The 22,189-nt window shown below is 47.6% G+C and overlaps 4 protein-coding genes across 6 annotated transcripts; 3 read left to right on the top strand and 1 right to left on the bottom strand.

Annotated features, from left to right (window-relative positions):
• The first annotated feature begins 121 nt into the window (after positions 1 to 121).
• Positions 122 to 1,512, top strand: LOC108099399 (26S proteasome non-ATPase regulatory subunit 6). Its single transcript, XM_017202905.1, has one exon. The coding sequence runs from the start codon at positions 251 to 253 to the stop codon at positions 1,418 to 1,420; it is 1,170 nt and encodes a 389-aa protein (XP_017058394.1). The 5' UTR covers positions 122 to 250; the 3' UTR covers positions 1,421 to 1,512.
• LOC108099397 (protein abrupt) lies at positions 1,421 to 11,311 on the bottom strand. Of its 3 annotated transcripts, none has more exons than XM_017202901.2 (3): positions 10,731 to 11,305; positions 4,583 to 5,509; positions 1,421 to 2,283 (listed from the first exon to the last, which is right to left on the bottom strand). In XM_017202901.2, exons 1-3 carry the CDS (start codon positions 10,933 to 10,935, stop codon positions 1,670 to 1,672), a joined length of 1,746 nt encoding a protein of 581 aa, XP_017058390.1. In that variant the 5' UTR covers positions 10,936 to 11,305; the 3' UTR covers positions 1,421 to 1,669. The 3 variants fall into 3 exon arrangements, with proteins under 3 accessions (XP_017058390.1, XP_017058389.1, XP_017058391.1); XM_017202900.2 differs by lacking the exon at positions 1,421 to 2,283 and adding an exon at positions 2,481 to 3,698 and having other exon boundaries at positions 10,731 to 11,311; XM_017202902.2 differs by lacking the exon at positions 1,421 to 2,283 and adding an exon at positions 3,714 to 4,505.
• A 727-nt stretch (positions 11,312 to 12,038) lies between these two features.
• On the top strand, positions 12,039 to 12,581 carry LOC108099294. Its single transcript, XM_017202688.2, has 2 exons — positions 12,039 to 12,174; positions 12,233 to 12,581. Exons 1-2 carry the CDS (start codon positions 12,159 to 12,161, stop codon positions 12,388 to 12,390), a joined length of 174 nt encoding a protein of 57 aa, XP_017058177.1. The 5' UTR covers positions 12,039 to 12,158; the 3' UTR covers positions 12,391 to 12,581.
• A 115-nt stretch (positions 12,582 to 12,696) lies between these two features.
• LOC108099477 lies at positions 12,697 to 19,170 on the top strand. The gene is given in 3 exon segments (XM_017203033.2): positions 12,697 to 12,868; positions 12,870 to 13,230; positions 13,284 to 19,170. Coding segments are annotated over 3 exon segments (6,228 nt in total). The 5' UTR covers positions 12,697 to 12,787; the 3' UTR covers positions 19,070 to 19,170.
• The last annotated feature ends 3,019 nt before the right edge of the window (positions 19,171 to 22,189 follow it).

Consider the following 22,189-nt stretch of genomic DNA (forward strand, 5'->3'; position numbering starts at 1 on the left):
CTTTTTGCCAGTCTAAAGGCATGGGCTTGAGGTGACTATACAGCTGAGAACCAAAAATACCACATAGAAATTCCACAACACTGCTTCCCCTTCGGTTACAATCAAGTCTGGCAACGCCACCGGCCCAAGCACAACCAACTTAACGTCGTACATGACTTTGCGGCTTTGACAAAAACAAAATCTCATTTCATTCAGAAAAATCAACAATTTCTTTGTGCTAATCGAAGCGAAAGCAACCAATTCGATCACAATGCCTGCCGAAAACCTGGAGGAGCAGGGCCTGGAGAAGAACCCGAACCTGGAGCTTGCCCAGACCAAGTTCCTGCTCACCCTGGCGGAGTACAAGCAGGATGCAGCCCTAAAGGCAAAGCTTCTGGAGGCGATTCGCACCGAGAACATGGCCCCATGGTATGAGCACATCTGCACGGAGCTCGGCTGGTCGGTGGACAAGGACCTGCTGGCCCGCATGAAGGAGAACAACCGCGTGGAGGTGGAGCAGCTGGATGCGGCCATCGAGGACGCAGAGAAGAACCTGGGCGAGATGGAGGTACGCGAGGCAAACCTCAAGAAGTCGGAGTACTTGTGCCGCATCGGAGACAAGGCTGCGGCAGAGACCGCATTCCGCAAGACCTACGAAAAGACCGTTTCGCTGGGTCACCGCCTCGATATTGTGTTCCACCTGATTCGCTTGGGCCTGTTCTACCTTGACCACGATCTCATCACGCGCAACATCGACAAGGCCAAGTACCTGATCGAGGAGGGCGGAGACTGGGATCGGCGCAACCGGCTGAAGGTGTACCAGGGCGTCTACTCGGTGGCGGTGCGCGACTTTAAGGCAGCAGCCACCTTCTTCCTGGACACCGTTAGCACCTTTACCTCCTACGAACTGATGGACTACCCCACCTTCGTGCGCTACACTGTGTATGTGGCCATGATTGCCCTGCCCCGCAACGAACTGCGCGACAAGGTGATAAAGGGCTCCGAGATCCAGGAGGTCCTTCACGGACTGCCCGACGTAAAGCAGTTCCTGTTTTCCCTGTACAACTGCCAGTACGAGAACTTCTACGTCCATTTGGCCGGCGTGGAGAAGCAGCTGCGCTCGGACTACCTCATCCACCCTCACTACCGCTTCTACGTGCGCGAGATGCGCATTCTGGGCTACACCCAGCTGCTGGAGTCCTACCGCTCGCTCACCCTGCAGTACATGGCAGAGGCGTTCGGCGTCACCGTGGACTACATCGACCAGGAGCTGGCCCGCTTCATTGCCGCCGGACGGCTGCACGCCAAAGTGGATCGCGTGGGCGGCATTGTGGAGACCAACCGGCCAGACAACAAGAACTGGCAGTATCAGGCCACCATTAAGCAGGGCGATCTGCTGCTCAACCGCATCCAAAAGCTGAGCCGCGTGATAAACATCTAATGTAGTTCGTATAAAAAGGTTTATTCAAATTCAACATTTATTACAGTGTAAAACTAACGCAACGTACAATAATAAAAACGATAAAAAACTCATGGAAATGCTCTAGTGGATTGTACGCTCGCCTATGTATTAACTAAATTCTTTGGAATTGTTTTGGTAACGCCGTCTTTAGTATATTTGAGTATTATTGCAATCATTCCATGTTTTGTACTTGACCGTCGTCTGACCTGCTTCTATTTGGACGTAGGCCTAAGCGTCGCCCTCGCTCTTTCCCTTCCACGACGGCTCCTCCTTGGGATCGTGGGCGTGGCTATGACTGGTGTGACTGCTGTTGGCCATGAAGCGCAGTCCGCAGTCCAGCGGCTCCTCCAGATCCTGCGACCTCTGCTGCTGCTGCTGCTGTTGCTGCAGATGATGCTGCTGCTCCGCCGAGGCCTTGGCCGCAATGTCGTGCAGATTCTGGACCATCTCGTGGATGGGCGAGCCCTGGGCCAGGACCTCCGGCACCATGGGTAGGGCACTCAGACCGCCCATGTTGTGGCGCCTCATGTCCGCCAGGCGAGACGTGCTTAGGTTGATCAGGGCGTTCATCATCACCTTGTTGCGCTGGTAGTCTTTGCGCAGATGCTGGCGGATCTCCGTATGGCAGTGCTCGTTGTTGGTCACGATGATCTCGCCGGTGTCCGTGGTCGTCACGCGAGCCTTGCAGTTGAACTTGCGCGACAGGTTGCACTGCCAGTACTTCTTGTCCTTGCGCACGTACTGGATGCCGAAGGTGTGGCCGTCGTGGACCAGCAGCGGCTTGCCCCTCTGGCTCAGCATGAACTCCAGCTTGCCCTGGAACCAGTGCTCGCCGGGTGCGACTACAAGACAGGACGAGAAGGCTGGTGAGGATCGGTTCGGGTCTGAGGAGCGAGCTGCCCCGGTGGGTAATGTTTTGTTTGGGATTGGTTTGGTTTGATGCCAGGACGTACACGAATGAGCCCAATTATGTGTGTTTATGTGTTTCATGCAGTTACTCACCTGCTTCGCACCTCGTGCCATAAGCTAGCTTACAATATCAGGTCCAAAATGCAATTTATTCTAACTTATTGTAGCCCTATTTTGGTTAGTTGGTGGCTTCCCATTGATATACGCTCAGGGCCACGAAACGCATCCAAAATTAACCTGGTTAGCTCAATCTGGGATTCATTTCACAGCGCCCATTAGTACTGGTTGGTTTATCGTTTCGCATTAGTTTATCAAATACAGTATTTACATTGGTTACTCTCTCTGGCTCGAATCAAATTCAATTTTCTACTACAAACTCTAACTAGGCAAAATAAATTACTCCTCCTCTTTTTGGGGCAGTGGGGGATGCTTCCCCGGCGGCAGTCTTACATGTTCTCCATCTTGAAGCTGTGCCTGCTGCTCGGGGAAATGGTGATGGAGTTGATCACGTGCGCAGTGCTGGGATCCCCTGTTCCCTCGGCGGAGGCTGCCTCTTGTTGCTGTTGCTGGTGTGCCTGCTGCTGCTCCTCCACGGCTTGTGGCGGAGGACTCTGGGCCTGGAGGGAGTGGCTGCTGCGGTTCGACTGCGGGCTCTGCTGCAGGTGCACCGGCGAGAGCAGCACCGCTCCGGATCCCGAGCCTCCTCCCAGCTCTAGATTGTGCTGCTGCGGCGGCGGAGGATTGTGTGGCGAGTGCTGCTGGTGGTGCTGCTGTTGGTGCGTCTGCAGGTGCATGAGGTTCGGGTTATGCATAAGGTTCGCCGACCCGCCGTGCTGCTCCATGTGCGGCGGCGTCGGATGATGCTGCACCAGGAGATTCGGCAGCGGCTGTCCCAGGTGGTGGTGATGGTGCGGGTGGTGCGTCGTGGATGCCACTGGCAGCGGAGGTGGAGGCGGCGGCGGCGGAGGCGTTTGGTTGGCGAACATGTTGCTCACCCGGTTGCCATGCTGCAGGTCCGTGCCCAGGTGGCTGCCACCGTCCGCCAGGGAATATCCCGATTGGTTGGCGATGGCAGCCGAACCGGCAGAAGCCGTTCCAGAAACCGAGGACGAGGAGGCTGACGAGGATCCCTGACCGCGCATATGCGGCGGGTGGTTGTGCACGCCCGTGGCGGAGATGATCCTGCCCAGGTGGGTGATGCACCGCGCCCGGCACATGCTGATCCGGTAGGACTTGCACAGCCAGTAGGTCTTCATGCCCTGCTGCGTGGCCACCGTGTTGTTGCGGTTGAACACGCAGTTGCCGTGGAGCAGCGAGGTGGTGGACAGCATCACCATGTTGCTGCCGCCTGCTCCGGACAATGGTGGATCATTAGTGGTCTGTTCTCGCTGGTGCTCTCAGGGGTGTTATTTACAAAGGGAAGCAGGGGGCTGGAGTTTGGGGAGTGGCTGTGTCTGGCGGGGAGTCGGGCTCCTCCGCCTTTTGGGAAATGCGTTTGGGTGTGCGTGTTCTCGAAACTGTGCTTTTTGTTAGGCGTTAGAAAGACTCGTTTTGACCAGGTAAAAAAGAAGCAAATACTAAAAGCAATTCTAAATTGATACTAGGTGATGTGCGAAAACTAAAAAGCTCTACTTAAGGTTGTTTGAGGTGCAGATTAATGATGTATAGTATATGCCTTTAAGTTTTGAAATACAGAATATTAATTAAACACTCAATCTATAATTGCTTCAATGAAAAGTTATTCACATATTTACCTAGTAATGTTATAGTTAAAACTTTTTGTAAATCTCTGCTCCACATTTATTTAAGTTAAAAAGTTTTCAAATAGTAAAGCAACTTGAACAACCCATATAAAGATCTGAATCGGAACATGTGTCTTGAGGCCCAACAGTCTGCCAGGTCGTTTGAACAACTGGATCTGGCAATCAGAGCTATCTCTTGTTTATCTAACTACACCTTCGGCTCAAGTGCCTCTGCTTAATACCTTTACCCCAGTTCAATCAGCAAATATCCCTCTACAATCAATCACGAATTGTTAGGTTTCCAGTTGGTTCCAATCCTTGTTAGTGGAAATGTGTTCAGTGGACTAGTGGGTACTTGGGATGAATGATGATGTTGTGTGTGCCAAATGAAGGATGAAGTACAGAAACCCAATCTTATAAAGAACAAAATAATAAGTGAATGCCAAGCTACATGCAACAGAAAAGTGATCGAAAGTGGCGGGGCACCTACTTGAGGGAATGTCCATGTGGTTGGCAAAGTTTTTGGAGTAGTCGTTGGGCATGTACAACTCGTTGGGGTATTCGGTGCCGGAGCCCAAGCCCACGGATCCGTTGTTGTTGATGCCTCCAGGACCGCCGGAGCTGTTGCCACTGCCGCTGGGTCCGCTGCTGTTGCCGCTCTTGTAGAAGTTGTAGTCCAGATTGAAGGCCGGCGCGAAGGGGTTCCGGATGGGCGCCGAGGAAGAGGCCGAGGAGGCCAGGCTGCCTACGCTGCCGCCACTACCGCCCGACGAGGGACCGTGGTGGTGGCCATCCGACTCTCGCTTTAGCCCACCGAGATCGTAGCGCGGCTCTCCCATGGTTATGTGCGGAATGGGTGGCAGGAAGAACTCCTCCGAGTTCAGGCTGTTTTCCATGCCTGCGGCACTGTCCGTGTTCTCGCCACCGCCGCCTTCGCTTCCACCGGATCCGTGATCCTTCAAGGAGCGCCGCAGCTGCTTTCCGGAGTAAATGGACAGGGAATCGCTGCCAAAATCCGACGGCATCGGTCGTTTGCTGGCGTTGTACAGGTGACTGGCCTCGTTGGAGGCTCTGCTGGCACCACCTGGCGAAGTGGTCCTCGAATTGCTTTGGCCCTTTGACTCATTGTGATCCGCTTCTGACTTGCTGTTGTTATTGCTATTGGAACTGGAGTTCTGATGGTTATTGCTAGTGTTATTGCTGTTGTTCGATTCTTCTGCGGGCGGCTGACTAGAGGACTTCTCGGAGGCACTCGATCCCGGCGAGGAGTTGGAGTTGGTGGCCAAGCCCTTGATCTGCAGCAGCTGGCCAATCTTCATAAACGATTGCAGCTCCGTGTGCTTCACGTTGACTACACCTTGGTACATGAACTCCAGCAGCTCCATCATAATATTAAAGCTAACATCTTTGAGTATTACTAGAAGAGATTAAATGATTTCCAAAAATATAAGTGGGGAATTTCTTAGGGGAACTTTTACTAAAACTAGTTTTTGAAACAACTTAGATTCGAGGGGAATTTGTAAGAGATAATTCTCTTTAAATGCGGCTCAATCAATTTTGGAAAAATCCAAAAATGTGTTTGTCAACAAGCTGAGGAATATTTTTAATGCGTTTTGGGGACTGTTTTTCCCCCTCTCCCAAAAATATTTCAACGTAATTGCTTGTTTACATAAAGACTTTGAACGACAATAACATCAGTAGAAAAGGAGGTCACATTCGTAGTGGAGATGTTATCATCGAAACTAAATCAATACATAAAAACAGCTACGATAAGAAATCTGAAAACTTAAATATAAACTCGACAACAGCAACGCAGTAGCTCAGCCATATTTATAAAATAAGTAGCATGACATATCATCCGCGTGCTCTCGACTCGGCCTAAGAATCTGTGAAACAGATTCCGCTCCACAGTGGTGCGGATCTCTTATCTGAGAGGCACTTCGAGATCATGCCACATCAGTTTTAAACCACAACGGACGCCTAGTAATAAAACTATGCTTTCATAAGATTTTGACATGAGTTTAATTGTTTTTTGTAGAGATTTTTTAATAGACGAAAATATATTGAGTCACCACCATTCATACTTTAAATTGTATTAAACAACAACATAAAAGTATGAATAAAACTTAAATCATTTTGTATTTAAGATTAAGGTCTGTTGTGAAATAATTTATTATAGTAAAAGGACTTAATATTACCAATAATAATTTTGCATATGGGTTTAAATAACGCTTTAAATTTCGATCAGAAACTATTTTGAGTATTCAAATTCCCCCAGAAAGGGGAAACTTTTTTCTAGAGATTAATAAATTCTAGCCGATCAGAATCGGATCCTTATCAGTGCTTTCCCAACGACCCCGGACCACAGTGCCTGTTCCTCGCAGCATCAACATCTAGTTAAAAACAATATTATCACTTGTTCTCAATAACAATTTTATTACACAAACGAACGCACATACATCCCGTGTACAATATTAAATCGCCGATCAGCAACAGACAAACTCGGTTGCTTAATCTGACCGTGCGACGACATCAATTGTGCCCTATCATTTGCCGTAGTCGTCATTACGGATCGTTTTGTCTCGCCTATCTATCTATCTGCGCCTTGGCATGTCCGTATTCGACCGAGTGATCGCATGGCGAAGATCAAAATCCGGGCAATATATTGCTCCAGGGTACAGTACTCGCATATTGACGGCTGATGCCAGATAGATACGGGATTACACGAAGGGAGCAGTCAGCACCGACTACTATCACTATCGCTTGCCGTGCGGGATCACAGATACATCGGCGAGCATCGCCGGAGATAAAGCCTGGCCGTGGATCGAGACAAAGAGATCCATACACGGAATTCTCTGGAATCAATAAACCGTTTATGGTCCCCGGGATGAAGATAAACTCTGTCTAAAGTTCACGGAAAGCGTGATAAATCCGTGTATGCTGCTGATAAGCAGATCACCAGTGCCCAAATGTCCCAATCGGGCATCTCTGACGATCGTTGTTTGCCTAAATGTATGCCATATACTCGTACCCTCCGGATTTAATGGGCTCCTGACCCGCTGTGATCTCCGCTGCTATCAGAGCGGGCCTCGAATAGATCGGGGGCTTTTGACTGGGGGGCTGGGTTTGGGGAACTGCAGCGATATCTTCCTTGGCTCGCTTTTGATTTGTTTCGCGCCCAACACCCTCGCTCCAAAGATCACGCCCACTCCAAACGCTTCCACCAATCGGATCGCAGGCGATCGATTTCGAAAACAGTTTTATTTTATGATTATGATAAATGTTTATCGAATCAGAACGCCAATAGGTTCTGTTGTTGTTCTCCTCGGCGAGTCGCAGAGCCGACGGGCCTGTAGTGGAGTGGGCTGCCTCATTTTGACAATGTCGTCGCACAAACATTCATAAATATTTGTTATCTCCGAACGCCATAATAGTCGAGTTGTCGAATCGAATCGTTGTGCTGGTAGTAGTACAACCTGATAAAAAGCCCAAGAAGCCCAGCGACAGGCCCAACCAAACCATCGTCAGAAAATGCTGGTCATAGGCTTTCCCCTTTCCACCCAACACTTTTGGAAAATAAATCCATTGGCATTGACTCAAAGGAGTCGAAATAGCCTAGGGATTAGCCCAGCTTAGCCGATTGCCACGTCTATTTGCGACTTCTGGCTACTGGCTGGAGAGCCATAAATAACGAATTGTCAACACAAATGGCCAATAAAAGCATTTATGAAATTTCATATGCTCAAAGTCAAAGTTTGATATAATATGAAGAGACCATAAACTGCTCACTCCAAAACGTAAACAGCTGGACGATCGGTTGGGTAATGCCAGAAGCGGAAACTTTAGAAGGGTTCTAATAAATTCGATAATTCCAATGGGTTCGCACACTTAAGATGTTACTTTGAAGAACAATTTAAACAGTACAATAAGTCACATAAGCCCAATCCCTTTGTGCAAAACGTTTAATGTTAAATAACTTTTAGTAACAAAAATAAATGATTTATAAGAATAGAGAGGCACGTTTAAAAATATTATAAATTCATATACAGCCCTGATTTTGCATACGAACTTCATTTTCGAGGAGTTGAATCTCGAAACTGAAAATACAAATCACAGCCTTTCTAATATGACACAGTCCATTCAGATCTTTCCTAGTTTCGTGGCAATTAAAACACTTTTGATAATCTTCGACAAGCTTTGAAATAAACGAATTAAAGATAACGGGTCTTGGACAAACGGGAGCCCAAAGTTCAACGTGGTCAAAAATGGATTATTTGGCAAAATAAATAGTCAGCCCCTCCATAAAAATTGTTTACCCCCTTGGAGCCTAGCGAAAAAGCACCGACGTCTTTGCTTTAGTCACGGTCCGGCAATATATTAATAACACTGGGTATTTAATATTTACGACAAGTCCACCGATCGATATTATATTATCTTCCCTAGCCCGAGCGTTTATGGCTGGTAAGCAACCGTATTCGATCGCCGAGGCTACTTCAAATCGGGAATGGGAGTGGCGACTGGGGATGTGGCTTGGACCCGGTTCTTGGAGAGGCCCAATATCACACTCGGCACATGCTGCGGCTGTCTGAGTACGTTATCTAACGGGCAATAAGTTCAAAATCTTATTTTACGATCAAGAGTGATACCCAAAGTAAAGTGGCTGGCACTAAACGCAGGGCTGATAAAACGCTGCCCCCAGACGATGTCCGTCTTGTTTATGCCAATAATAAATAGATAATTTTCGAGGATTAGCATTGTATTGGGCCCGGGCAGATATAACCACTCGGCCCATACGGAGTGGATTGATTTACACGGCCGGAGCAGCGGAAACACGTACATATATCAACCAGGCGAGGCTCTCTAATCAATATCTCGAAAACTAAAGTCTTCGAGTGGCTGAATCGAGGCGAGGAAAGGGAAAGGGGGACCCAGTTGCTCAGTTGGGCAATAAATGATTGTTAAACGCGATAAAAAGATAAAAATATTTAGACTATTGTTGTTGCTGCGTGTTACACAGCAACAATGGGAGACACATAAACCAACATCGAGACGAGGCAAAGCCATTTGGCTTGTTAGCACCTCGATGACTGTTGTCGGTTGGCTTGTTCGGCCGGTCTATATTTAATAACTTGCCCCCGCTCGCGCTCAGCGTTATTTATAGGGTATATTAATATTCTTTATCTTTGGAAATACCTCTTGTAGCAGCGCTGGTGGGTAGGTAGCACCTTTCTGCTGCTACTTGAAAAGATAAAACCTTATTTTTTATGGCCGCCTGATCAGATAAAGCCACCGTGCAGCAGGCAGCCGTGTTCGACACGACCGCGAACGAAATCGGACCGACCAGGAGGGGCCCCGGCGATATGATATCCATATACCATATACAGCGCGTTCTAGAGTCCATTTGAAGTACGTTTGATGAGGTCAGCAACGCACCCAATCTCCCCGATCCGATCGAACTGGGCCTCTCGTCGTGGACCTTATCACGGTGCATACTCCGTGCGTGGCGTGGGTAAACAATCCGCGGACTCCTCTGGAGGCGGAGGACTCCTGCAGCTACCACGCATGCAGCTATGACCATAGACAACGCGGCGGCACCCGGCTCACTGGAGGATTATCTTAGTAGGTTGCTGCTGTTTGTCTTGGGATTTACAACCAGCGAAATCATTTTACAGTTGGGCATCTATAACTTGAAACTACAATCGGAAACTTCGACTTCATTGGGGTTCACCTTTTTTAAGGGATTCTTAAATACTATGTAGACCTAAAAATCAAGCTACTACCTACAAACTAGCACTATTTTTCAAACATTAAATGAAGTGTTTAAGTGTCTTTTTACTCATACAACAGGCCTATTATTAAATTTGAATGAATAGTTTCAATTAATCAAAGTGCCGTCAATCGTCGATTAAGATCGATTTGATTTCATGTATAAGAGCTTCTAAAAGTTGATATGAAAAGTGGTTGTGGGTTGTCTTAACAAAATCAAGAAGAGTTTGACTTTGGTGAGTTGTGTTAATGGGAGCGGTACTGTAATTGGCCCGGATCACCCCCTTCACGTGCTGCCGTGAGTGGGACTCCTGTTGGAACTCGGAATCGAACTGGAAGCGGAGCTGGGCTGATAACCGCCGAATGTGTCATGGAATTTAACACAAAGGTTGATTTATATCTAAGCGTTTGACAAGAGTGACGAACAGACAGGCTGACGTGCGGGCTCCTCGATAAACTGACACCGCTGTCCAAGTGATAAACTGACCGATTTCTGGAGGAATAATGTGGCTCAGTGATAAAGATGATTAGGAACAAACTTTTGATATGCTTAAAATGCAATGATCTTATAGGATCTCCTTTGGTTCTCTTTTTGGTAAATGTTTAGGGTGTCACGGCAAAGGAAAACCATTCGTTCTATCGAACCTTATAAGACCCTTCTCCGGACACCAGCTGACCATCTTTTAAGCAACAGCTGACTCATTGAGAACTCAATGTCCTATTAGGAGCATCCGTAACGTACTAGGTGCCTGATTGGCAGCATATTCGTATTGTAAGACTCGCCGTATAATTTAGCATGCGAAATCAGCGAGCTGAAACCACTGACGAAGACGCCGATGATTTGTGCACACAAATGGCCAGGTGATACTTACTGATGGGATGCTTGCAGGGATTTGTAGTGAAGATCTCCTGGAAGTAAGGACTGCAAATGGCCAGCACGATTTTGTGGGCATGGAGGAGCTTGCCGTCGCAGGCGAGGGTCACGTCCACCAGGTCGCCGCGGTCGTACAAATTCTGAAAGCCGCTAGCTATGTTGTCCTGGAAGTTCTTCCAGCACAGCTTGAACTCGTCGTCCATGGCAGATGGTCGGATTCGCCGATTTCCAGGTGGACCAGGCTGCTCCGATATTAATTCCAGGCTATAATTTATGCGCACAGACTTCTCGATTCTCGTGCGAATCTGTTTTTTATGGCTTTTGTTTATCCGCTTTGCTCGTGATTCGTTCACGGGCCAAAAATCACCAATCACGCCTTCTCACGCACTCTGTTACTAGGCTTCGCCTCTTGTTTTATTTGATAACTCGCTGTTCAATCCGCGTTCGCGCGCACACGATCTCGAGTCGTTCGCGTCCACAGGCGCATTGATTTTGATTTTGGTTCTAATTAACACAGTGTGATTTAAACATTTTTATCGGAAAGCGTGAAAAGCAGCGACTGTTTACGTTCCGGCTGATAATGAAGCACACGCCCCGCCCCGCGTCCCTTGGTCCATCTTAGGAACGGTGGAACGTGACGTTTTCAATGTGCCTCCAGGCGGTCACACTGGCCACGGGTAAACAAATGAGAAGTTTTTTATTCTCGGAGTTTTTTTTTAACTAATGGCAATGAATCTCTTATTTAAATATCTAAATAATGTACGTTTAAGCAACGTTTTCCTGTATGAAAGAATTGGGCTACCCCCACCTAAGCTTGTACAGGTAAAACATTTAACTTAACGTCTGAGACATGCGTAAGATAACGACTTATTACAAAATATTGGGAAAATATATTTGGAACCTAATAGTGTAAATTTTAAATTTTTAATGAGAATTGTAACGGTTTTTAAATAATTTTATGGCCTAAAGAGGAGCCATACGGTAATCGATATCAACTCCGATTAACGATTTCATTGAGCCATTTAATTTTAGGCGCCAACTACAATGGGCTGAAACGGTTTGCCCAGATAAGAGCTTATCTTAATTGGTTTATTTTTCGCCTCGGTGCGGTTGTATCCGACTACCTTTGTGTGCTTTTTCCACAGCTCTACGCTCTTTGCCACCTGGCTAATGCTGCCGGTAGGGAACTACAATCCGATAGCGCACCTACCCATGGCCATATATAACCCACTTTACATTTTAAACAAAAAGAGAATAAAACTAACAGCTCCCTTATCAATAAGCCATGAGTCGTTTGCACGCCACAGGTGCACACATACGCACTTTTCGTCAATTGGCCACCGATTTGGTCTGCCTGATTTAGTGCTCATCGAACTTTCAGCAAATTGACCCACTCTTCTCGAGAAGCAGTCAAGAGTATATCATAATGGGTTGTTGTTTTAGTAAGTGATTTACACATATCTGCATAAACAAATTCACTAGCAATAAATGTGCTTACAGGCACGAGTAAATCCGTCGACTTGCCAGCGGTTCCACCGGCTCCGGGAAAACAGCGCTCCACTTTGCCGGAATTCCCGGGCTCTGGATCGGTAACCACATCGGCTCCTGGAGGACCAGGATCCGGAGGAGCTACCAATGCAGCCCTGGAGGATGACTAGAACCGGCTGGATCAACAAAGATACGATTTCGTCGAGGAAAAACTTTTCCATTTGGCAAAGATCATGACTCACCATTCTCACGACTGGCGGACTCTCCATATTCCTGTAGTTATAATTGTATAAATATTCCTTTCTTTTTGTTGGACAATAAAAACTTAAAGCTTAAATAAATAAAACTTTAATTAATTCGATCAAGTAACTGTTTTTGTGCTAATATAATTTTAAGTACCCGCCAATTGTCACATTTTGCAACACTAAATCCAGAGAGGTGTTTTCCCATACTTTCCAAACGGTCTTACAATTTCTCTGCCGCACGTGTGCGGGTGTTTTGTATTTAACTTTTATTTTTTACGAATTACGCGGTGAAAGGGGATTATAATTTATAATTAAAAGCAGAATGGCTATTCAACCCAACCGGCGGAAGAGGAAACACGAGGAGGCGGAAGTCGATCAGCAGGACGAGGGCGAAGTGGTGGTGCCCAAAAAAAGTGGCCAAGGAGTCCGACACGCCAAAGAAACAGAAAAACAAGTCAAAAATTGATGAAAACATTGAAAAAATCACGCCGGAAACAAATGTCACAGAACCAGCAGACTCCACTCCTTCAAAAAAAAAATTAAAAAAGACAAAAACTGCTGAACAGAATGACGAGCAACAGGTGGAAATGGAGGCAGAGGAATCTCCCTCCAAAAATCACAAAAAACGAAAGGAAAAAAAGCAGGATGATGATGAAATAAGTCCAGACTCAGGGATTGAGCCGGAAGAGACTAGAATACGGTTTCCCAACGACTTCAAGATGATGCATTTCCGCACCAAGCTGCGCAGCAATAATTTTATAACAGGTGAGTAGATACCTTTAAAGTCATCTCCACATTTTTATGATTGTCTCTTTAAGAACTTCGGCACTTCCTATTTATGTGCTCCACCACCCGTCCCAAACTGGCGGCGAAGTACATTGAAAAGCGCGGAAAACCTTTGGAGCTGGCTGAGGCCTTTGAAAGGATCGACAAGAGCAATCTTTTGCACGTGGACTACCTCACTGAGGCACTTCAGCGGGTAGTCATGGAAATTCTCACCAATCAAAAAAACCACATGGAGTCGGCGACCCATGGATGTCGCTATTTCCTTAAGGTCCACGGCGGAGTGCTCGAGAACCTTTTGCAATCCTCGCGACCAAGTCATAGAAGAAATGCCCTCAAGCTGCTAACGGCAATCGTGTGCGTGGACCCTCAACTTGGCCGTCAGGTTCTAAACTCCTACGACGTACTCTCCAACGTTACTGTGATGCAGCAGATGCTGTCGCATGCCAAAAACGATTACCAGAACGAGGACACGGTGCGCAAGGCGTACATACACTTCGTTCTAGCCTTCCTGGTCGATGGCAATACGCTGCTCATCCGAAACATCCTAGATCGAGGCCACCTGATCGGCGTTCTTGCCAGGGGATTGGTCTACGATGACCATGTCACCGTGTGCGTGGTGCTGAACGCCCTTAGACAATATGTGCTGGAAAACCCGGAAATACAGAAGACCAAAAAGGTGCTGGTGTTCGATCTGGTGTGCTGCAAGAATCTGCGCCGACTCTATGACTGGGAAGGACCGACTGGACTCTCCGCCTTCTTTAGCAAAGATAAGAGCCTCAAGCCGCCCTCGAAACCACAGGAGGTGGAAGCCGTCTCGGCGGCCGTTCACGAACTCCTTCTGGTCTTGCTCACATCGAGAAAACACGGTGTGTGTTTCGATGCAATGACCCACTACCGTCAGAAGCAGAACAAGCTGCAGGGCAGATTACTCGGTGCGCTGTTAAAACCCTACGACAACCCCCTTAAAACGGAACTGGTCATTAAGACACTGACTGCCTGCCCGGACATAGCTCGCAATACCGTAAGAAATTTTTCTAGCCTGCTGAGTCCGGCAAAGAACAAGGCTGAGGACCTGCCCAAGGCTGCGATTTTCCTAGCCCAGATCATCGATGCCGTACCTCCCAGTGCTTTGTCAAGTGCCTTTAACAAGATGACGCTCACCGATTTTGGATTTTGGATCAAGCAGCTGTGCCTGCCTATCGAAGCTTTGATGCACATTACAGGCAAAAAGTTTCTTAGCAATTCCGACTTCAATTTGAGATTGGCAATGCAAAGACTTCTCCTGTCCATGATGAAGCAGTATAGTAATTATGTGCATGCCATCGCTGTTCGCGAGCAATCGAAGAAGGCCGGTAACTCGCTGCGCAAATTCAAGTTCGATTTACTGAATCACCTGCTGGTGCACTTTCCCACCATCGAGTCAATTTTGTACTCTCTTTTCATGACCATTAAGCAGCAGAAGGCAGAGGGAGTCGACGTACTTGAGTTTTTATCGGTCACCTTAGACTTGGTGCTGCTGATGTGCAAGGAAAATCGAGCTTTTGTGAACAGGACAAGTCAGATTCTGGACTACTTGGACGTATTACGACCGCTGTACCAGACGGACTTTAATAATTTAAATGAACCGGAAGAGGTTCTGAAGATTCAGCTGGAGTTGAAGTCTGTTAAGACCATCCTGCTGCTGTTTCCACGGTCTTTAAACCCACAGGAAAACCTATTTAGCAAGGTGTTCCAATCGTTCATAAAAGCCTACATGCTGGAGGACTTGACCATCAAGTCGGAGGCGGGAAACATTTTAAACCGTCTGTTTCACAATACCGGACTATTCGATTCCTGCAGCCATGAAATCAACATCTGGGTGGAAGCTCTGATCGGATTCGATGCAGAAACGGTGACCAATGTGGTGGACATCCTTCTGACGATTCTCAGCTTGGATTGGAGGCAAATTGAGTTGCCGGAGCAAAGCGTGGCGGAAACGGCCATTAACACCAAGAACCTGAGCAAACTTTTTGCCCAAATCGAACAGGGTCAAACGGTGCAGGCCTATGTGGAAACTCTGACGCTGAGCAAGATGATGCCTCTGCTGCTAAAGGGCGTGGACTTGGACGCACCTTACGACGACTACGTGGAGCTGGTGTTCATTCTGCTTTTCCACTATCACAGCAAGCCGGAGCAAGTGCTGCAGTTGTACGAGGACAACCTGGAGAAGCACAGCGACTACATGAAGAGCTGGATACCAGGTGAAGAAAAGGAGAAACCCAAGAAACTTCCATCTATATTAGCCGATAAGTGGCCTTTGCTGAAGCAAATGCGCAAAGTTATAACCGATGAAGACTCAAAGTCCTTCGATCAGATATTCAAAGTCGAGGAGGCGGAGAAGAATTTCGAGCTGCAGCTGGGCGAGGGACAGACCATGTTGTTGCACTCCACTCTCAGCAACCCACGTCGCAACATGATCTACGTCCAGGACCTTCTCTTCGTATTCAGCCATCTGTTCAACAGTCAGCGATTGAGTAAACTGCAAGCAGAAACCACGGCGGATTACCTAATTAAGTTCCTGCAGATCGCCAGCCAGGTGGACGGTGGAAGGCAGGAGATTCAAGAGGAGGATGATCAGCAGCAGGATGAGACTCACATACAGAGTCTGATGCACTACATCTTTAATATTCGGCTGTGGCAATTGCATCCTACTGAAATTCTGAGCGAAACCAGCGAATCTCGCTTGAACTATGTAATCTTCTTAAGGAGACTGACCGAATATTGTCGCAGTTTGCCTCGATTCGAAAGCTACACCGCTAACTTCCGGCTGCACTTTATCAAGACTTTGGATATTGCGTTAGATACGGCTGTAGATCATCTTGATTTTCAACAGCAACTCGCCGAGGTTGTGTCATTAGTGGATTCCTTCGAATTTACCTCAAGTGAATGCTCGCAGATGTTTGATTTGCTTACAAGCAAAATTCAAGCAAAGGATTTGATTCCAAATGGCAAACCAAACCACTATTTTGACCTGTTGCTTCGTCTGTTGGGACGATTGACCGCGCTAAAAGAGCCTATCGACTGCAGAAAATCATTTAAAGTGCTTCTGAGCTTCTACAAGGATTTCTGCGAGCTGAGCGAACAGCAACTGGAACCATTGGAGGCGGCCATCCTGCAGTTCTTGCTCAGCTACCATCATCACCTGGCAGAGTGCGATAACGACTTCTTTGACTGCTTCTTCACATCATCTCGAAAGCTGAGCAAATCCGCAATTCGATTGGCAAGTTTGCTGCTTGAACGTCAGCCCAGATTGGCAGATAAATTTGCGGATCTCCTGCCCAGCAACTTGGAGCAAAAGGAACTGATTTATCCCCTCCTGGATATCGCTTTGACCAAGAACTACCAACTGCCGCAACCAGTGCTTCAGCGCTGCTATCAGACGTACAAGAATGGCTTCATGAAGAGCATCGAGAAGCCGCAGAAGGCAGCTTTAATCTACCGCGAACATGGCGAGGCCAGTGCCTTGCTCATTGCTCTTTGCATGCCCAAGTCCGAGTGCCTGGATTACTGCCAGAAACAGCTGAAACTCGACTCCGTGGAGCTCTTCCAGGTGCGTGTCCTGCGGGAGATCTACTGGCAGGCCTTTGCTGCCGCCAAGGATGAGAAGCAGATGGCCAACGTCTTTGTCAACTACATAAACCTCAACGTCCAACTACTGGCACTGGATTTGAAGAAACAGGCCTTGGATCTACCCAAGTTGAAGCAAATATCCTGGAACTGCTACGAGTGGTGGGAGTTGAGTCAGGGCAAGGATCTACCCCTTGAATGGAGTCGTTTGCTGAAGAACCCGCAATGGCTGAACTTCTGCAAGAGCTGCTTGAAGCTGGCTCTTCATCTCGGCGAAGAACGACAGCCGCTTCAGGATCAAACCAATGGGCTTATGCTTAAGCTGATGGCCTTCCTATGCGATGGAATGTATGAGGATTACGCAGAGGAAGCTCAGCAGGAGGAGGATCCCACGCCAGCCCTTTTGTACGAAATGATTTGCACCCACTCCTGTTGCTTTGATCATCTCCTGGGCGCCCAGAGTGAAACCAAAACACATCTGTTACAGCTCATGGAGACGCTGGCCAGAAAGGCACCGAGTGCCCTGCAAGCCGCGCACATCCCCGTGATTTTGGGGTCCTACCATGCGAAACTGTCGCCTGGAGATCGATACGGATTGGCTCTGCTCGAGCACTACGAGCGCTTTGATGTGGGACTGGATAAGTTCAGACCCTTCATTTGGGGTGAAAGTGCCGTCGCCCACTATGCTTTGAGAGCTTCCGATGAGGATGAGCGCGCTAGGTTGCAGCAGCAGGAGACGAACGTGGCCCAGGTGTTGGCCCTGATTGTTCGGGAGACCAGCGAGTACACCATTGAGAATTTCCCCATTTGGAGGAGTCTGCATGCCCGTCAGCAACTGCCCGCCGTGGAGTTCCAGAATCCAGCTAAGAAATCCCAAAGTTTCGGCGACAACCAGCTGGAGCAAATGGTGGAAAAGGGGAGGGAGGATTTCCCCCAGAATCTTCGGCGCATTTGCCCGAAGCGAGAGAAGGTGTACGAGACCTGCTACGATCCCGCTTTCCTCTTACCGCTGATGATGCACTGCTTCGCACCGGAATCGGTTGTCTGGTCCCGCTGGCCAGTGCAGAACGGGCTGCTGGCGGTAACCTTCTGCGGGCTGTCCTCGCTGGACAAGGATATGCGCTTGGCGGCGGCCAGTTGTCAGCAACGCTACCGCGCCCACTTTGAGCTCTCCAAGTTCTACGAGCGTCCGTTGTGGACGCAGGCCTACGACAACATCCAGGCGGGACTGGGCGATCTGAGAAACTCGTGGCTGGCGCAGAGGAGAACGCACGGAGGAACTCCTAGGGTGCCCCTAATCCCGGCCCTGTTCATCGCCCACAGCTTCAATCTGAGCACGGATCCAACGCATCTGCTGTACAAGCGGCTCATGATGTACCTGCGGCTGAAGCAGAGCTTCAACTTCGAGACGATACCCGACTTCAATGTGTTCTTCTACTCCCAGGAGCCGGAGCACCAGCAGTACCGCGAGTTCATCGTGGAGCTGCTGCGGTGCGGCATCAAGTGCAGCGCCGATCTCTTCCTGCTGGTGTCCACCAACACGTTCAAGGTGCTGCTGGGATTCTATGGATCCAGTTTGGCCACTTTGGAGACCAATCTCCTGCTTTTGTCGGTGCTCTCGACCTGCGTGAAGATCCCCGGAGCCGTCAAGATCATGCTGGAGCACGTGGGCATCCTCTCCTGGCTGGTGGGCGTCATTCGCGACACGGAGTTCCACCAGTTCGACATCATCGAGGGCGTCATCAGCATCATCAACAATCTGTGGTACGCCCTGGCCGCCTCCCGCTCGGAACTGCCGGACTACGACCACATCCAGTTGCGAGTGCATCGTTTGGTGCTGCAGCTGCTGCCGCTGCTCTCGCCAAGGATCTCCGTGCCTGGCCTGGGTCGCCTGCTCAACGTTCTGTGGAAGACGGCATCGGCCAGTGGACAGCATCGAGCTCTGTCCGCCGCCCAACTGGACGTCCTGCTCGAGTGCATCTCGCGGCAATGGCCGGACCAAGTGGCGGGAGTGCGGTACGTGAAGAGCTTCGGCGGATCTGGTGCCTGTTCGCGATCCGAGTACTGCGACTGGCTTTCCGCGGATCAACAGCTCGAGCTTCCTGCCGTGCTCGCCTTGTCCAGTCTGCGGGAGTACGTCATAGACTGGTGGCAGGCCCACCAAACGGAGCTTAAGGAGGAGACAAAGCAGCTGGTCGAGTCAACTGAGTAGGAATCCCTTGAATTGTTTTGCCCTAGGTTAAGCTATTGAAATGTGTTTAGTGTGTAGGCCTACGAGTCTTCGATTTATTAAAAGCCTATTGGAATTGTAAAGTGTTTTGACCCCCTTTAACCACAATGATTGAGCATTGCTCTTTGCATCCCGCACCGACTGATTACCGCCGTAACTCATACTGTATCAATATTTGTGGGAGTCACTCGCAACTGCTCCGCAAAGCGAATCACTCACAAATGTGTTGAAAATGAACTGTCATGCGCTCGGCTGCTCCATAAGCCTCGTCAACCTTCATTAGTCGGCCGCCGCATATGACAAATTACGGACAATCAGCATAACAAAAGATCTGTTAAGCCAAAAAAGAAGAAAATCCGAAGACAAAGTCTGGGACCATGGCAAAACCCTTTAGAGTTTGTTAATTTGGCCAATCCGTTTTCACACGCAGCACAAGTGGGCGTTCCCCGATCCCCGAGCCCACCCTCCATCTTTATCCATATACCATACACCGTCCATAAGGCATCTTTGCAGCTTCGGCGACCCCAGTCACCACCTACAATTTGTTGGGTCAACAAAATGTTAATCACCCGAACGGGCTTAAGGCAAAGCTGGGCTTTGGTCTCTGAATTTCTAATATGTGAAGCAAAGTGCGCAGAGTTGACGCAATCGCCGAACGAAAATATTCACAAGATTTATGATTTTGCTAGATGTCTCGAAATCTAAGCCAATTCGTTACATAAAACCCGGGGTTGGGTCGCACTCTGGAGTTGCAGATGCGGCTCCGTCCGACATAATTGATTGATATTGCCGGGCGTTTTGTTGTTTATGAGGCGGACGTCATCCCAAAACGTATCAAATGTATCTTTGGCCTGAAAAGCATAGTGGATCGAATAAATGTTTAAATTTGCTTAGCTCGGGGCATAAACAACACGGGAATAAGCCAATAAAGAAAGCAAATGATCTCGGAAATCATCTCATATTATCTCGTTTGATGGATTATTTTAATATTGGTCGGCTAACTAGTTATAATCATTAAGCCCTAAAAAATGGGTCGTAAATCGAGGCGTCATTAATTGAACACATCTTCATAAGGCTTCGAATAAAACAAGTTTTGATTGGATGGCTTGATGAAAATCCATCAGCCAGGCATTGTTTAAAAATAGAAATGTTTACCTTGCCTAATATTTGTTTTAAGTAATTAAAACATAACACAAGGCAAGTTTTTTATTACATTTTTACACTTTCTCATTACGCATGGTTTTAATTAGTTTTTAGAAAACGTTTGTTTGGAATATTTAATTAGTTTGTTAATAGTATATGTACAAAATCAATTAATATGTTTTTTCATAAAATAATAAGATTTCTCTTTCTAAAGGCCTCTAAAAATTTCAGTTACTGTACGATCAATCAAAGTCCTTCAATTTTCAAGTTTCCCTGACATTTAGGTTCAAAACACATTTCAAACTCGTTGAAAAATCACCCAAAGAAAATCGGCCTGCCATGGCATTGAACTACGCACAATGGGCCAAAAAAAGGGGGGGTTCAAAAGGTCAGACGGTAGCCAGAGCAGCAGCTATCCAAAACCCGAAGACAATCCCACAGACGCCTTGTGGGTGTGACCACCGATCGCCGGACAATTAAGCAGCTGTCAAATGATTGATTTAGCTTACTTAAAAAGCAATTTTGTCTAATCCGGAACTGACAAGGCCCCGATAGAAACTGTAACCGAAGAGCCCCAATAAAACGAGAGTGGATATATGGGCATCCCCGGCCCCTCGCAGACAAAATGTCTGAAAGATGCATATGATTATCCGGAGAGCGTTGGCAAATCACTTCTCGGGTTTCAGCGTGTCGCATCCCATGGGGTCCGAAATCTGAAGATTAGGCTGCTTCTGCCGCGTTCATATTTCACACCTTAAACGACAATCTACGATTGCCTCTCGACTATTTGCATTTTAAATTATTACCGCGGTCCTCATTGACACGTTTATTTCAAAGAGCACAAAGGCCTTTGTCTTATGTCAAATGTATGCAATTTATACAAATTTATTTACAATCAAACTCCTCGCTTGTCTGCCCTGTTTGTGCCATTTATTGGACGCGTTGCTCTTTTTGCTATTTATGATTTCATTTGCCCTGCCAATCATAAATGCCCGAATCTCCTGGGAGTCAATGCCGAACTGTCGCACAGAGCGGCTCAATCAAGAGTCACAATAAAGCTTGGCCCCAGGCAATTCGATCATCTTTTGCCCAGATGGATGGCTTTATTATGCGGCATGAAGTAAATATTTGAACAGTAGTGGGAACAAGGCGTGGCGAATTGAGTCAAGTGGCTAAGGTCACCGGTGGGTTACCAAATATGGCTCGATGGATGGCACAAAACTGTTGTTAGCCAGAGTTATGACAGCAGGGACCACCTCTGATCGGATGCCAATCCGTAACCGCAAAACTTCATTAGGAATCCCGGTCACATGGCTGCAGCTCCTGAGCTTCAGAGCAATGAAACATGCATTTTCAATTTGAACTGCACTCAAAGAAATCACAACACTTAAAACAAACTCCCAATTTTCCAACAAATGGGTTTGCTGAAAATTTACCAAATTTCACCAGATCTAAGTGCATAACTTTTCTAATTTTAACCAGATTTTGAAGTGGCATACCTCTAAAACTGAATCCTTAGTTAATTTTGTATCTTCGGACATATTTTTTATAATTTTTAAGATATCAAAACTTAAGATAACAAATTTATAAAATTTTACAAAAGGGAAACAAGAATACTCAAGTGTAGAGATAAACCACCTCGAACTCCACACCAAAGTGGCCCCCGGATAATCACGTTTAGCCTCGAGTTGAGCGCATGTGCAGCAGCCGTTGTCCTGGTCGCAATCAAAATTTGTTCAGCATACGGAGCAGCAAACGACTTCGACTTGGAAAAGCCAAATTGAAAATGGGGGCGGAGGGGGGAAAACGCATGGAATGGATCCGTTGGAAAAGGGTGCAAACGGGTTCAAAAGCTCACCAGGCGGCCGCGTCGAGGCGTCTCGGCATCATTTCAAATATCAAAAGTCACGACGAAGAAAGCTGGTTTGCCACTCGACGCTCAACGTGTTCGATGTTTGG

This window comes from Drosophila ficusphila, unplaced genomic scaffold, assembly GCF_018152265.1.
Source record: "Drosophila ficusphila isolate 14025-0441.05 unplaced genomic scaffold, ASM1815226v1 contig_791, whole genome shotgun sequence".
NCBI lineage: Eukaryota > Metazoa > Arthropoda > Insecta > Diptera > Drosophilidae > Drosophila > Drosophila ficusphila.

What these genes read in the sequence shown, in the direction of transcription:
- LOC108099399 (XM_017202905.1), top strand. Translation starts at nt 251, where the DNA reads ATGCCTGCCGAAAACCTGGAGGAGCAGGGCCTGGAGAAGAACCCGAAC.
- LOC108099397 (XM_017202900.2), bottom strand. Translation starts at nt 10,935, where the DNA reads ATGGACGACGAGTTCAAGCTGTGCTGGAAGAACTTCCAGGACAACATA. An exon ending in TCCCTGCAAGCATCCCATCA is followed by an intron (nt 5,510 to 10,730) that starts GTAAGTATCACC and finishes AATCTCTTCTAG; the next exon opens with TAATACTCAAAGATGTTAGC. An exon ending in CCACATGGACATTCCCTCAA is followed by an intron (nt 3,699 to 4,582) that starts GTAGGTGCCCCG and finishes TGTCCGGAGCAG; the next exon opens with GCGGCAGCAACATGGTGATG.